General features: G+C 37.5%; 1 protein-coding gene across 3 annotated transcripts in view; it reads right to left on the bottom strand.

Moving 5' to 3' along the window:
• The window catches only part of PAM (peptidylglycine alpha-amidating monooxygenase), a 142,665-nt gene that overhangs the window by 68,655 nt on the left and 57,500 nt on the right, over window positions 1-16,510 (bottom strand). For all 3 annotated transcript variants that reach the window (XM_015424091.1, XM_015424092.1, XM_015424090.1), the window contains 7 exons: window positions 13,739-13,787; window positions 12,004-12,071; window positions 10,891-10,971; window positions 9,982-10,058; window positions 7,445-7,548; window positions 4,599-4,786; window positions 3,744-3,815 (listed from right to left, as the gene is read on the bottom strand). In XM_015424091.1, coding sequence (XP_015279577.1) covers window positions 3,744-3,815; window positions 4,599-4,786; window positions 7,445-7,548; window positions 9,982-10,058; window positions 10,891-10,971; window positions 12,004-12,071; window positions 13,739-13,787 — 639 coding nt within the window. The remainder of the gene's footprint in view (window positions 1-3,743; window positions 3,816-4,598; window positions 4,787-7,444; window positions 7,549-9,981; window positions 10,059-10,890; window positions 10,972-12,003; window positions 12,072-13,738; window positions 13,788-16,510) is intronic.

The raw sequence follows: 16,510 nt of genomic DNA, 5'->3' as shown, positions 1-16,510 counted from the left end.
AATAACAAAAAAGCCATTTAAAAAGTTTCAATAGAACCACTTTCCTTCGTTTTGCCTCATTTCTTTTTGTTTAGGGATCACCCCACTCTTATGTGGGCATTTTAAATAATCATTTCTGGGCTGCTATTTTGAAACCTTAGGCAGTCTGGCTCTGTGACAATCTCTTACAGAACTACATTTACAAAACTTTCCTCCTCCTCTGCAAGGACATAATATGAAAACTAATCTAAAGATAGATGAAACAGCTTCCTGGACGATGAGAAACTGACTGAAAAGACTGTGCAGGAAACACAGGTCATCTTACTTAAGTAGTAATACAGAATTAGAATAAAGAAAAATATATGGTACTTCATATACTGCTAAGATTAATAGAGACAACATATTCTTAAATATTTGTTTAGGAGGAGGATAATTGCACATTTTAAAAAAACAACTTAGGGTACACAAAAATCAGTGCAAGATTTGCATACTGAATCCAACATTTATATCCTCACCCACCACTAGCGGCCTAATTTCCTGAATCTGCTGCAGGGTGGAATTTTCACACAAGCAGTTACACTACATGATATATTTAAAGTACAAAATAAAAAGCTTGTGATGTGGGTCTAGAAAAGACAATGGTAAATCCTAGCTCACCCATGAAACTGTTTTATAGCTGTGGCTAAGAATAATTCAGACGTAGTTCTCCATCATTAAATGGGGAACAGCAGCAACCTGCATCATGACACTGGTGACGGAGAATGAATAAGACATTATAAAATAGTTAGACTCAGCAATGTGCAAGTAGAAATACAAATGTACTTAGTATAGTTCTGCTTACACAAATATTAGCCCAATGCCTGAAGCAACACACAGCATTTTAATATAATTTTAATGAAATAATAACAACTATGGATCAATTGAATATACAACAGATAGTTCATGTGATTTCATTTAACCTAGTTTTGAAACTGTACCTTGTGTTACACAGAAAAGAAAACGGGGTAAAGTGTTTTTACTAAGCAGCAAGGAATAATTTTAGCCTTTCTATAGGGACTGCCTGCGCATGTGGAAATCTTCCCTAGGACTGAACCCACTGTAAGGGCAAAAGGCACAGGAGGTGGAAAAAGGAGCTGAGAATTAAAGATCTGTCCTAATCACATGGGGGAAAAGGCAAGCTTATAAAGTTTCTGAACAAAGAGATAAAGATTTAATTGTCAACAGATCAATCTATTTTCCAGTATACAATAGTTGTGTATGATAGGACAATGCATTGCTATGCAGAGGTCCGAATACTTCTTTTAAAGGGGCACCTTAATGATAAACAGTGCTAACCCAGGCCCCAAAAGTGGTTTTAATTCTTCCTGTACTTACATTTGTATTAGCTGGAATTACTGCAGTTGAAGTCCGCAGGGACGGGGGAACTGATGTAAGACATAATTTAAATCTACCTGTTGAAATTAATTACAAAAACTCCTACTCATTCTTAAGGGGTTTTCATTTCTTTCTTGACCAACGAAACTAAAGAGCCAGTTTCCATAGAAACATATTAGAGGTACCAAGTAATGGTTTGTTATTAAACTAGGCAGCACTGCAGTTCCTCTTTGAGATGTTTTTATAAGACAAGTGAATTTCAAACCAAATCAGTAAAGCAAAATAAATGCATTTCAGACCCTAAAGAATTCTGCCAAGTCCCCATATTAAATCATTACAGTTATCACCAGATGATTTTACCACATTCAGAATAGTGTATTAGCAAGACTAAGAGGGGATCAGCATGCCAGCTAACCTTCAAGAAAATTCTTACTGTAATCTATAGAAATTGCTTCACAGGAAGAGATTTGAAGTCTAAATCAATAATGTTAACATTAAACCTAGTAATCTTGCATGCTATAGCTGTTTTAAACTACTGGATGGGGTCTTATTGGGATTGCTCTGTCACTGGACAACCCAGTCTCTCAGCCTTGACTCCCCAACTGAAAACACTGAATGGATACATTAATCCTGTCTACCAGGAGTATTGGTGAGAATAAATGCTTGGATACAGTTGCATCTCCATTATTTGACTTGCAATATATTCATCTGAAAATCCAATAAAGCAGAAGGCTGGAGACAGGAATAATCAAAAGCATTTATTCTAAAGCTCCAAATGCAGTAAATGTGTTTTCCATGAATCATCTGGAAAACATAGTCAATGCTGACATTATACTGGGTTACAATCTAACCTGCAAAATGTTTTTAATTGATTATGATATATTCTTTAACAATGATATCATTAAATTGTGATAAAAAGGCTCTTAAAGACAAAGTGCAAGGAGTTTAAAAACAACAACAGACCCAAAGGCTTATCACCTTCCAATTGATTTCCCATTACTATGTGACTACCTGGTGTATTCAAAGGATAATGTGTGACATTTTCAAAACAATCAAACACATACTGCAATCTTCACATTATAAATCACCACAACATAAACTGTGCCATTACATCAGAATAGAAAACCTGTATAGATTTTTCCATTCTGACACGTTTCCCTGTATTCTTTCAAAGGAATTATTCCACAACAGACATTTGGATCAACCAGTAAAGTAAACTACAGTCATTATCAATACAGGAGAACTGTTAATAATGTACATGCAATCCTTAACCAGTCAGTCAGCAATTTTGTATTGCTCAAACATGACCATATTTTAAGGGCTCTCTTGTCCATTTGTACCGTCTTGGAAGTTTTTTTAAAATAACATCATCATCATCATCATCATCATCATCATCATCATCATCATCATCATCATCATCATCATCATCATCATATAATTGTTCCTTTCTGCTAAGTGAGGAATCTTCGGTGACAAGAATGAAGACACCTTGCTTGAATGGAAAGTTCTCACTTAGAGGGAATAAAACTATTGCATTCATCCCTGTGATTGTATCCACCTTTCTTTTAAAAGGTTGGAACAACCTGTGTAAGGCTGCTAGATACCTCCCTTCCAGGCATCGATTCACACCTGCTTCACTTTAATGCTAGAGCATCAGATATTCCACTACCAAAACCCAAATGTGTTTTTGTAAGAAAAGTATTCAGACCAAAGTAGTCTCTACTGGCAATGCTATCCTGAAGGATTTAAGGGAGCCCCAGAAGAACTAAAGGTTTCTCTGCAGTTCTTATTCAGGCCTGAAATATGCAATATCACACATTTTGCATCTACAAAAATGTACAAAAAAAGAATATTTAGCATCCATACTGGTGCACTTTGCATATCCTCTTATATATCAATTCAACATAAAAACACCCAACTGTACTGCAAGCTGCTTGCGTCATGAACTTCAAAACCAACACCCCCACACACAAAAACACAGTTCCTACAAAGCAATGATGACTATTCACAAACATTTGCAGTGAAGCAGTAAGTATAAAAGTAGTACCTGTTTTCCATTGCACTAAACATTATCTCAGGATATGAGTTCTTTGGCACAGTACACAAATAAAATACAATTGTATTAAGCAAATTAACTTGAGCACCGGAAAATGAAACAGAATTAAGTAGTACTAATGAGTTTTACCTGTAAAGTTAGGAACTAGTAATTTACCATTTCCTCATAAATCATTTATTATATAAAAGACACAGTAATATGGTGGCAGAGAAAATCTTCACATGTTAATTGGTGGAAAGGAACTGCAGTCTTACAGCTAACAACAAAAATAAATAATAACCACTTCTATCAAAATTAATACTTTTTATTAGTTTCATGAAAGAAATATACGTACTCTGATCCAAAACTTCCTCATCTTCTCTCTTTGGCTGCTGTGCTACAGAACTTAACTGTCCTCTTCTGGCCTCTGAAAAGGAGGAAATCTAATGAACTAATACTAAGAGAGAAACTAGCAGAAAGTTCACTTGTATATGTCCATGGCCCTCTGCAACTAAAACTTATTTCACAAATTATCACAAGGCATCTGTGATTATGAAATAAATACAGGCCATTTCATTCAACAGTTTCTATAGGTTAGATCACTCATTACATTATATCCATTTACCACTCAACTCCTCTTGAATAACAGCAAAACACTATGTTGGCTCTTAAAAACCCACAGCTGAGGAGGGTCACATAGGAATTTGTATACCATCACCCAACTTTAGGTGAAGGAGGCAACTGCAAAGTGACCATCTAAGAAACCCTCCAAACATTAGTCAGCTGGAGCTCTACCTGATCTCTAAAGACCTTTCAGGTTAGGCTTTCTCACTGGTTGGAATAACTAGGAGACTCTCTTGTTGAAAGTGATATGAAAGCTTTTGGGTGGGTATCAGCCCGTGATCACAGCTATGGCTGTTTCACACATCTACGCCATTACTGGATGCTACAATCACTGACTGAAGAATACATATGTACAGGGCCTTGGACATGAAATATGTCTTTGCCAAAAGAAGAGTAACAAATGAGAAAGTTCTAGTTACACAGCTTTCTGAGTGTCACATAGAATCAGAATGATAAACATGGAAGTTATTCACAGACTCCAATAAATTTAGGGCCACTTTTTGTATAATACTTCTTTTTATTATCTTCTTTGATCAATGGTATGATCCCCTCCCCATGGCTGTTAGCATAGAGATAAAGTTTTTACCTTCATTATGCCCGTGGGCCATCATGGTCATATCAGACTTGACAGGAATAGGAATATTTGCTTCTTGTGGTATGCTCTTGAACATTTCTGGATTTACATTCTGTGTACAGGTCATGAATGAAACTGCGTGTTTGGCTTCTATGTAATACATAATGTAGAAATTGCACATTTCATCACTGGATGTGCTCCTACAGCAAGATATAATAAACAGAGAGAAACATCTGAATAGGGTTTTTTATTAGTTTTAGTTCTAGACTAAACTAAGTTGTGGAAGACATATTAAGTGCAAGGAGAGAGAAAAAAATCACAATCTGCAAAAACTGATAAAAGGTTAGACAGCAGTGCATTCTAAATGTTCCACATTAAAAATGCATAAGACTCTGCAGAAAGCCATTATCTTCAACTGTTTGCTTGGCATTAACAGTGTGGAACACTAGCCTCCATCATTTTCAGAGAACTATATTAGAAACTCTTAAGCATACTTAGCCTTTTAAGTCTGCAGTAATAAGCTGCCTGTCCCATTTCCAGCTTGCTGGCTCACCTCCTCATACCATACACATGTGATCCAATGAACTGCTGCACAGCCTCCCTCAGTTTCAATGTTTGCTTTTAAAGCACAACTGGAGACAGCAAAGCAGCAGTGCTTAGTGGACTGTGCTGAAGATAAATAACAGGGAATGAAGCACTGTAAGTATTTATTCTTTCCTGAAGATCCCCCAATGATTTAACCCATTTTCGAGTTATTAATAATTTACAGATTTAATTCAGGACTTTTCTATTTAATGCTTGCCAGATCCCATGTACTTTATTTTTCTGCCAAGCTACAGAGGTATAATTTAGAGTAAAAAATCAGCTTCATTATTGTTATAGGACACCAAATGCAGCATCTTCCATTTAGATTAAATATTACTGTAGGCCCCGGAATGCATGCTTAAATGGCAAGCTTATGCAAGAAAAAGCATTGTACGCATTGGGAGTAACACCAGATTTAAAAAACCTAACAAATTACAGATATTCGCAGACCAGAAGCAGAAACACCCCATTTAAAATCCAGAAAAGTGTCAGATTAAGTTTTCCCTGTTTTCTTCAAACAGTACTTGCCACACGTGACCTGAAAATGTGTTTCAAGCAATATGAACTGACATATGCCTCCTTTACAGATTTGTTCATGGCCACCTCTTTCAGGAGTTATCACCAGGCAAAGAGCAGAAAAGGTAATGCTGGGCTTCTGTCAAATAGGTTTTGTTTTTTTTTAAAGGAAGCTTGGCCTGTACTCTGTTGACACTGTTTGGCTTTTTTAAATTAGTTTTCACAATCAAGTCAGTCAGCTTCCACTAATAAAAAGGTGTGGGGGCGGACTATTTGCAGCTTGCAAAGACGTCAATGCTGACTTTTCCCCCGTGTCATCATGCAGCATTCATTTATTCACCATAGCAACAATAACGACACCAGTCAGGGAAGAAAGGAAGGGATGAAACCTTCCAAAAAGGGAATTGGTATCTCAAGCCTTTTGAAAATACAGAATCTCTCAAATGCCATACAAATCCACCTTGCCTCAGCAAGCTCTCTTTCCATTTTTTTCTTTTAATCTGTTCTCTACCTCACAATATGATTCATATGTTTGTCAGCCAAACTGCCACCACTTTAAAAAAAACATAAGCAAAGTGTTAAAATGCCATTGAGGAATAAACTAACACACCCACACACCACAAAAGTATCAAAACACTGTCAGTGTTTCTGACATAGCACAGTTTGGTACTTTTGGAAGCTAAAACTAACAATATATCCAAGTACCAAAATTGATTTGGCTGTTAACTGAATCCCATCACTGGATACATTTTTTCTCTCAACCTGCAAAATAATTATTTCCTGTGAAGTAGAAAGGAAAGGACAATTGGGGAGATGTTTCTTTGTTATAAAGGAGGGCTCATAAAACCCCACACACACTTTGCACACTTTAAGTTGAAGGGTAACATCAGTATTTCCACGTAATAATCACTTTAAGTTGAAGGGTAACATCAGTATTTCCACGTAATAATCAGAAATAAACATCTGTCTAGCACCTTAAAGTTGAAAGAAACTTCTGTTACTTTAGCTCCCAAACATATTTTTCCCCTGACACATCTTATGAGACAAGCTTAAAATCCTTAAAAGCTGAATCTCAAAGACATTTCATTAAATGCCTTCATATTCTCATGAAGTAAGTGCCACCAAGGTGAGACCTTATATTTATATAGTAATTCTGTGGCTCATTAACAGAGCAGGAGGAAGCTTCCTAATAAACGGCTGCAGTAGTGTTTCACAAAAACAATATACAGTTACGTTATGGGATCATGGACCAATCTGAGAGAATGCTAATAACAGTGGCAAATATCAGACAAATAAGTGGATCCCATCTTAAAATATGCCATGGAGAAGGAGGATGAAAAAACAAGGCTGCTGAATACAAGTCTGAGAGCTGAGTTTCCATGCATGCATTGTCATCATGTTATCACATCTTGATCTTACCTACATTCTGTTATCCAGGGATGACAAAATTTTCACATGCAAATCTCAAGCTGTATTATAGACTACCGCACCATCAAAAACTTTGAATAAGTATTGCACTCGGCTAGACAGAATGTTGCACTGAGAAAGGCAAATACCTTTGATGAAATGAATACATTCTCTAACATTGATTTCATAAACTGTAGAAATGCTTTTTCTTTAGCCAACAACTTTAGATATACAAGAACAGGCTACCAAACCAGGCCTGATACTCTCAGTAAGCTGCTCTGCTGCTAACCACAGCTTTGATTCCTCAATAGATAGAGAACAGGGCTACTAAAGTCTTTAATAAAATATACCCTATGCGTGTTTTTGAAGCTCTGCCTTCACCAGTAAAGACACATCTTGCTGCCAGAGTATCTCCATATTTGACTTCTACGGGGTTTTCTACAGGGTAAAATGCCTGAAAACGGAAACAAAGAGGTGAAATATTTCAGAATGTTTCTAAATGCACACGTCCCTCCCACTCATCTGTAGAGTTGTGGACAACCCAGGGGAGCACATGAACACATGAGCACATGAACATTTCAGATGCATAGTTTTACTTTATAGCTTTGGAATTTCATTTTCAGAATATGACTGTAGAGAAACACATCCCCACCTAGCCACCTTGATTTTCCTCAAGATCTCTGTTGCTAACCTGTAACACTTTGCATCAATGCTTCCTCGGATCAGTTTTCCTTTGAAACTTTCCCCCATCCCAATACGTTACTGTGTGTGGGTGTACTTTGGGAACACTGTTGTGCAGGTGACAACAACTTATATTATTTTTGTAAATCAGAACTGGAAAGGTGGCATAACAAATTTCCAAATAAAATAAAGATTTTTAAAAAATGTTCTAAAAATTTAAAAATAATGTTCTACAATGTTATGAAATCACTTCTATGTGCATTCTGCCAAAAATGCCAAGCAAGATGGTTTTTGCCCTAGGTATTTAGCTTAATGGCTAAAAGAAGCACTCATCAAATCCTCAAACTACATTTTGAACTGGGTAAGGTGTGAGCTTGGGGACCTGGAGGACATTCTTACAGGAAATGTAAGTTGCACATCCAAAAATGCACTTTGGATCTCAGTCATGGCATCAAATGAGACCCATTTTACAAACAACATTGTAAAGCACCTAATTCTGTCATCACAAATGACAGACAATATTTGCTATTTTGAATCTGTCTAGAGACGCAGTATCTATTTTTCACTGGCTTCCATTTCATGCAGTCTCACAAGATGAATCATGCCGGTCAACTTGGTTGCTATGGAATCTGCTGAACTTTGTAAGGCTAGGTTACTGGCAAGATAAATAGCCACTGGTTTTGTTCCATTTTACTAGATAGGAGAGTTCTACAATGCCCAGCATGCAAATACATTAAACACAGAACTCTTGTTTATGACGCAGAAAGCAGCTGCCTTTCCTTCAAGTGGTGGGAAATAATATTTGCATCTAGAATTCCTATCATCCTGCAAAGTTGGAAAGATTTTCAAGCCCAACCTTATTTTGATAATATGACAGTTACAAAAATTATGAGTGGTGACACAGATTATTTGGTGACACAGATTATTTTACTGAACCAGTTTTAATGAACTCTGTGATACTGTATTTTTTTCTTCAAGCATGACCTACAGTTTCAACAATAACCTTGTCATTTAGGACACAACTAGATGTACAGCATCTCCAGGAACAACCTATGGATGCTGCTGCCATTTTAGAACTTGAGACGTTTAAAAAGGCCACCGGGCCCAATCCTGGTCAGGACTGCAGCACAGCAGGACCAGACACTTTTGTCCACCACCCACCGCCTTTCCAAATGCCGAAGCAGCTGCAAACTGTGGGCCATATGCAGAGATGCCAATGCAATACTCCACTAAACATATATTGGAGAGAGCTCACTGTAAGTCGAGCAATTATAACCACTCCAACTTTTCTAGTGAGGGGGAAAAAACTCTCTACAAACCTTGCCCTCATTAGTCCCCCAGTTTTATTAAAGTATTTCTTCATTTTTATGCTATAAGCACTTGGGAGCACTTGGGAGCTAGTCCAAATAAACACAGAGGTACCTCCTCCCCAAATATGCACAGAATGGTGAGAGCTATATGGTGGGTGAGAGCTATACGGTGAGCTATATGGTGAGACCTAAAGGGAAAGGAAAGTATCCCCAAAGCTGCTTTGGACTTTATTTTCTTAGGCATCACCCTACCACAAAAATGGAGGAGCAACAGCCTGACACAAAAAAAAGCTGCAAAAATAGTGTGTGAAATGGCAAGACAGAATGCTGTTCAAATGAAAAATATAAAGAAACTGAACATAAAGCTTTCTATTAGCCGATAGCTGGTATTTAGAATACAGCCATTATTATCCGTGTTCTATAAATGTAGAATATAAAAGTGTACCAGATTTAAGCATCTCCATGCAACATGGGAGGTCTTTCCCCCCCCCAGATTTATCCTGTACCTGCAAAATTCTCCTTGACACTCATTTATTCTCAATAACCTAATACTACATAAATATATAGAATATACACAAACATATTACTTGTATACTACATTAGAGTGCTGGACTAGGATTTGGGAGACCCAGCTTGCCATGGAAGCTTGCTGGTTGACCTCCAGACAGTCACATATTCTCAGCCTAACCTACCTCACAGAGTTGTAATGAGGATAAAATGAAGGAGGGAATATCATAAGCCACTTTGGGTCCCCACTGGGAGAAGACTGGGGTATAAATGAAATTAATAACTGTGAAACGATTTAAACTTTCCATCTTCACCTGAAAATACTCCATATTAACTCTCACCCACCCCATTAAAAACACTCCCATATAAACAAAACAAATCAGAAGTACCTGCGGCAACTGAGGACTCTGCCTGCCAATGAGTGTCCACTGACCATCTCTAACTCGATATCCACTTACTACTTGACCTGAAATATAACATTTATAGCCTGTAAATTCTGCACACATTTAGGGAATGATTCTCTCTCTCTCTCTCTCTCTCTCTCTCTCTCTCTCTCTCTCTCTCTCTCACACACACACACACACACACACACACACATACTGTTACAATGACACTACTTCCTTTATATATATTATGACACTACCATTTTATATATTTCCAGAAAATAATCATTCAGAACAACAACAAAAGGTTGACTTAGTCACTTGATTTTAACAGATTAAAACCTCTAAAACCTCTCCATATGGCCCTGTTTTCTTCCTATGAATGTCCTGTCACTCTCCAAGATCACCTGATAATGCCCATTCAATTCAAGCAATTATTCAAGAATGAAAGGCATGGTCTTTGGTTGCCTCTCAACTTCTTTCTAGAAAGCTTTTAAATCCCAAAGGCTCTCTAAAAAGCTGCAAAGTGACACATCATTCTGATTGTTTGTGGGAAACGAATCCTTTGTAAGTACTCTAAATAGGTTATAAATGCTCCCTGTACCTTTTGCTTCTATATGTTTTGGTGATCACACACAGCTTTTAGAGTTGCAGCTAGGAGTTTAGGACTTGCTTATAAAAGTCTACATTTCCTATAGGGGAAGATACAACTTCTCAATATTTAAGTAAATTAGCATACCTTGGAATCTACATTGAGTTCAGATGTAAGGTGATTAAAAAAGAGCTAACGTCTCTAATGAGACCGGTAAGGTGGAACAATTATGACTATTTGATATTTAGTTCAGATGTTACGATTGAATTGCATTAAATCTCCTTTGGTCTGCAAAGACAAATATCACAAATGAAAAGACTTACCCAATCGATGAGTATGTACTCTATAGGCAAACAGGTGCATTGGGTACATTTTATAATGGCAAGCAATATCAGCATCAACCACTGTAATAAAATAGATAAGAAAGTAAAGGGAAATTACTTCTACGCGCATAAGTTGAAACCACTCATTACAAAAGGATCCCTGTGAAGATAATACAAAGAGATTCATCTTTATTAGCCCAGATCAATTCAGATACAAAGAACATTAGACACAGTTGCACATCGTATTTTTCTATAGACTTCCATTCAAAAGTGGCTTTCAAGAGCTGTTCTGTTGATTTAAATGAAAGGGTAACTCCATGGATACACCACTTTTGCATGAATTATGGTGTTCTTTCCATTGACAGAAACAAGGCCTTCCAAGCCTAAAGCAGCAAGAATAGAATAACTCTACATAGGCTTGCACTGTGAGCACAGGTAATAAGAGAACATAGGAAGCTGCTGCTTTGTTTACTATATTAAAATGTTGGTAAATTTTCAGTAACAAGAACAATCCTATTTTAAAATGAAAAGCTGACCCACCTAAACACTGATCAACAACAACATTTATGAAGTGCTAAGGCATAACTGCCAGCAGCGACAGGCTTTTCTGGGGTTCAGAATAAAGGGGTTCAGAAGCAAACACACTTAAACGTCTCCCTCAATATAAAAACATGAAGTTTCTCTGCACACAAAGAACAGGAAAAGTAGTTCAATCAGCAGAATGGAACTTGCCTGCCTCTTCCCACCCTGTTGCAGCCTACTCAGCTCTTAGAAGTGCTTATCCTGGGGGACATGGACCCTCAGGAACAGCATGAGGGGCAAAGTGGGGGTTTGCAAAGGGAGAGGGAATCAATGAAAAGCATTCTTTAGATTCAACCCATTCCATCCTCCACAGACTTCTAAAAGTAAACTCACTACTAGTTAAAAGGAACTTGTGCTTCAACTGCAATGAAAAGTCTTTTTTAAAAAAGAACTCAATAAGTTTCATATAGTTTTACCTGATTACACTGATGGGTCTCTATGCAAGATTCTTATAGCTTACCTTGTTATAATGTTCACTGAAATATGTACATCAACTTACAGTTTTGTTTTTGTTTTAGAATTTTCACTCACCTTTCTCGCCTGGGGGTATAATAGTATCCATGGACATCATGAGATACATCCCAGCAATCATAGGCTGTCTACAAAACAAATATCGGGAGTTCCATAAAAATACTGAATTAGTTATAAGTCTGCTTCTGATGACAGTGCTGTCATCTTAAACTTGGGGTTGAAATAAATAGCACTTTTTCATATTTAATTCACACAGATTTGCAACAATTCATTCTTTATCCAGATCCAGAGATGGTGGAACATAGTGACTAAAAAGTCTGAAAAGCAGAACCAAATCATTCATGCTTCTGCTTTAATGTGAGAAGCAAAGATCTACACACCATGACCACTGAGGCTCCTGGCTCTCACCAGAGATGAGATTCCCAAGTCCTTCATTGTACATTATAGCAGAGGCAGGAAAACATATCCACAAGCTGTTCATGTTTTTGACCTAACCAACTCTTGATAATAAATTGATTTAAAGAGTTTTTAAGCTTGTAACACTTTACAAGCTGACATTAGACACAGGGAAGGGAAAATGCAAACATCGATGTATGCGTCTTTATAAAACTCCAGCTGCCAGTACCACACACCTTCTGTCCCAATAGTGACCACCCTTCACCTGACCTTCTGCACCTCAAATTCAGTTTTCACAAAACAGAAGTCTTTCCTTTCACTGCCTGCCTTTACCCAAACCTATTAAATAGAGACATGTTGCCTCATCATTCTAATTTTTTAACCCTTGCACAAAATCACCACCTTGCTAACTACTAGTATTGGACCCATTCTATAGCATTCTTTCATAGTTCATTCATTTATATCATGTTAACATACTTCTATTTCACACACTCAATTAAAAAAATTCACAAGGCAGCATTCAACAATAAAATAATAAAACCATACTATTACCATCTAATAAGATAACAGAAGCCATATCAAACTGTTATGTGGCTCAATGAAAGAGGGCTTGCTGTCACTCCCTCCCTGTACTCAAGATGAATAGCCCTAAGTCACAGGGGAAAGGGACAAGGCAACAGGAGGCTAGGCAGGCTGATGGAAGAAGTTTTGGTTTTTTTACATCTCTTTCCACAGAAATTCTGACCCTTTGACGGAGCCTTTTAATGTCTTCTTAAAGTCCATCTGTTTAAAATTTTTGCCTTAAAACATGTTAAGGCCATCTTCTGGGTCCTTAAGTGACTTTTGATGGCTCTTCTCTTCCAAGCACAACATGTGTGCGTGTGTGTGTGGGGGGGGAATTAGATGATACCAAAGAGGGTGAGGAGGCAAGGAAGCCATCCCAACTTTACAGAAGTGGGGGTCTGAAGGATAACAAATAGCAGTTGTGTCACCAATGTGGCCTGGCAAGGAAGACAGATAGAACAAACTGTTTAAAAGTGAACAATGAAGAGGAGAAATACTGGCAACTTAAAACTTTTTTGATAATGTACTTTAGTTGCAAACAAATGCTGAATTACCATTTTTTCCTTCAAGAAAGAACAGTGATTTATTTTAGTCACACTGACTCTTAATTTCCCAATTTTATAAATTTATTGTGGTTAACCTGAAGCAGTTGCTCAGATGTCTTTTTTTTTTTTTTTTAAAGAAAGAAACGCTAAATGTTCAGTTTTTTGTTCAGGTCCCTTTGAAAAGATTGTTCCCCTACCATACCCTTTATGACACAGCCCCCACAAATGTCTTGAAGGGACCACCTGAAAAATCTGAAAGAAACTTCAGGAAACATGTTAGACATACTTACTTTTGATTTGTCAGATGTAAAGTTACACCAGAACAATCTTTGTGTTTATCTGCACAAAATATGAAAATAGAGGCTTAGGTATACGCTTTGTCATTTTTATTTTTTTTTGTTAGCGACTTGTAACTGAGTGCTTCTTGCATAATAGCACCTTAGCAAACAACCTGTGCATTAAGCATAAGCACATTTTTTTTCTTTGCATATTATGAACTGGTTTAATATATTGTACCACAGAAGCTTCTAAGTTAGTAATTCTGTTTTAAAAACCAAACAGCAAGAGTTGTTAAGGCAATAAGGTAGTAATGTCATTTAAAGCAGGGGGGAAACTAAAGCATTTGAAGGAGTAAAATTCCTTTTTGGCACAACTGATTTTTTTGGGGGGGGGCTGTAACAGATTAATGAAAACAAACAAAAAAAGAAATATAATTATCCTTTTAATGATGATGAGCTGATTATTTAACAACAGTCAAATATAACACTCAGAAAGAAATGTATAATGCCACAGAGCCCACCTTTCAAAGTAGCCATTTTCTCCAGATAAACTGATCTCTGTCGCCTGGAGATCAGGTGTAATAGTGGGAGATCTCCAACAACTCCTTGGAGGTTGGCAACCCTGCCCATTAAAAAACCATGCATGCACACACAAAAAGCAAAATAAATACCTGGAAGAATTATCTTTCTGTAGGTGCAGAGTGCAATGGAATGGTTATTAATGCCCTGCCCCTAAACTATCGATATCAGTGAGCAAAAAAACTGTAAATATGCGCTGAAATAACTTTTATATAACAGAAGTTATTCCATAATGAACTAATATTTTTTTATTTTTTTATTTGGTACATTGCACTTTTTCTATTCATAACTATATATTACAATCGTATAAGGTATGTCTGGTCCCATTCAGATGAAGCTTTGCAAAACGACTTGACAATCGGGAGAACTTCGTCAACATAACATTTTTGGACCTCTTTTCACGTTGTATATATTCAGTTTGTTATATTATTAGAGTACTTGCAACTTCTGTTATATAAAAGTTATTTCAGTGCGTATTTACAGCTTTTTGCTCACTGATATCGATACTTTGAGCTGTGATTCTCTAGTAGTATACGCTGCCAGAAGATGAGATCCTTAGGAGAACACTTTGGTCCCCCCCCTCAATAAAAAATAAATAGGGACAAATGAAACCAGCAGAGCAGTAATAAGGCACTGAAAACCTCTCCTCCTATAATTAGAAGCTACCTAACCCATATCAAAGGTAAAAACATAGATCTTCCTTCCACACAAATATGAACAAAACATATTCATAGTGGCTACACTTGACCATTTTTGCGGTGGCTAGTGGACCAGTACTAATATTTCACATAGCTACTGGTAAATTTTTAAACATCAGTATTAGCCACTTCCTCAGGTTAGCATTGCAGTGAATTTTAGGGAAATAGAATTCCCATTTTCTACAAATCTGTTCAGAGTACACCGCCCGCCTCCCCCCACAACCCTACCTTTATAACTGGTGTCTTGTGGAGAATACCATTCATCATAGTATTCATGAATTCTTAAGCCATGGTCAAGGAAGCCCATTTAAAGCTCTTGTCTTGACCAAAAGTGTTCTTTACTAATCCAATACAAGAGTCACAGAGACCAAAAAAATAACTTATATAAATAAAAAAGCCTTGGGGCTTGTACTGAGCATTCCACAAGCTGCCAAGAAAAGAAGTCAATCCTTTAAGAAATATTTGGCAGTACATAATGTTATAGCAGTAAAAAGGGGGGGGAGGGAATATAAGAAATCATAACATTTTGTCAACATGACTCTGTATTTTATTACACCACAATTCGCAAAAATTGCAGGAGGGTGGCATGAAATACCACACAGTAATTGACTTCATTAAGGTTGTTAAAAACACAAAGTCACAGAAAATTGAAAACAGATTTATCTAGATTTTCCAGGTCAATTTGACCCCACTTTACAGACAAGCGTTTTCAAGCACACAGAATTGAGTCTTTCTCACTTCATCTAGCAGTCCTTCATGCTACATTAAAGCAGACTCTAAAATTTCACTGAAAATGTGGGGGACAGACTAAAGAGAAAGAGGGTAGCTAAAGCAACATTGCAAACAGGGCTTACACTAAGGGTGCGGTCACACGGTCCTTTTGATCGGGGTTCGCCGCTATTCCCTCCTGCATTTAAGTTTGCTGATCAGACAGGTGAATCCGCCTCCCGTGCCGAAGCGGGCTCACTCCCACAATGCTCCTGGGTTTTCCTGCCCCCGGGAAAATCAAGTATTTTCCTGGCACTTGAGCTTGGAATGTGCGATTTCGTCCATCTGGACAGCCATCTTTCGCAATGATTGCGATTAGGGCTGCCTGACCGCTCTCTGGGTTTGTTTGTTTTTTAAAGCATCCGGTTTGAGCACTTGGGCAAACATGCGTTTAATAAATCCATTATTAAACATTATTTTTTATGTTCATTTCTCTGTTTAAAGATAACAGTAGCCGCCCGAGCCATGGCTGGCAGGATCGTCTGGGGGACTCAGCGCGATGGAGGCTCCGCTGCAGCCCTGACGAGCCGAGTGCAGCAGCCCTCTCATCTGGTCTTCCTTTTCCCGGTCGGGCAGGCGGCTTGCTGGAGCTGTCGTATTATCTTTAAACAGAGAAATTAACATAAAATAATGTTTAATAATGGATTTATTAAGTGCATGCTTGTTCAAGCGCTCAAACCGGAAGCTTTTTAAAAAAAAAAAAAAAACGGCGATTTTCCTTAGGAGCTGGCAGGCGAGC

Source organism: Gekko japonicus, unplaced genomic scaffold (assembly GCF_001447785.1).
Source record: "Gekko japonicus isolate JY-2015 unplaced genomic scaffold, Gekko_japonicus_V1.1 scaffold779, whole genome shotgun sequence".
NCBI classification, from domain to species: Eukaryota; Metazoa; Chordata; class Lepidosauria; order Squamata; family Gekkonidae; genus Gekko; species Gekko japonicus.
This window is presented reverse-complemented; position numbering and strand designations above follow the sequence as displayed.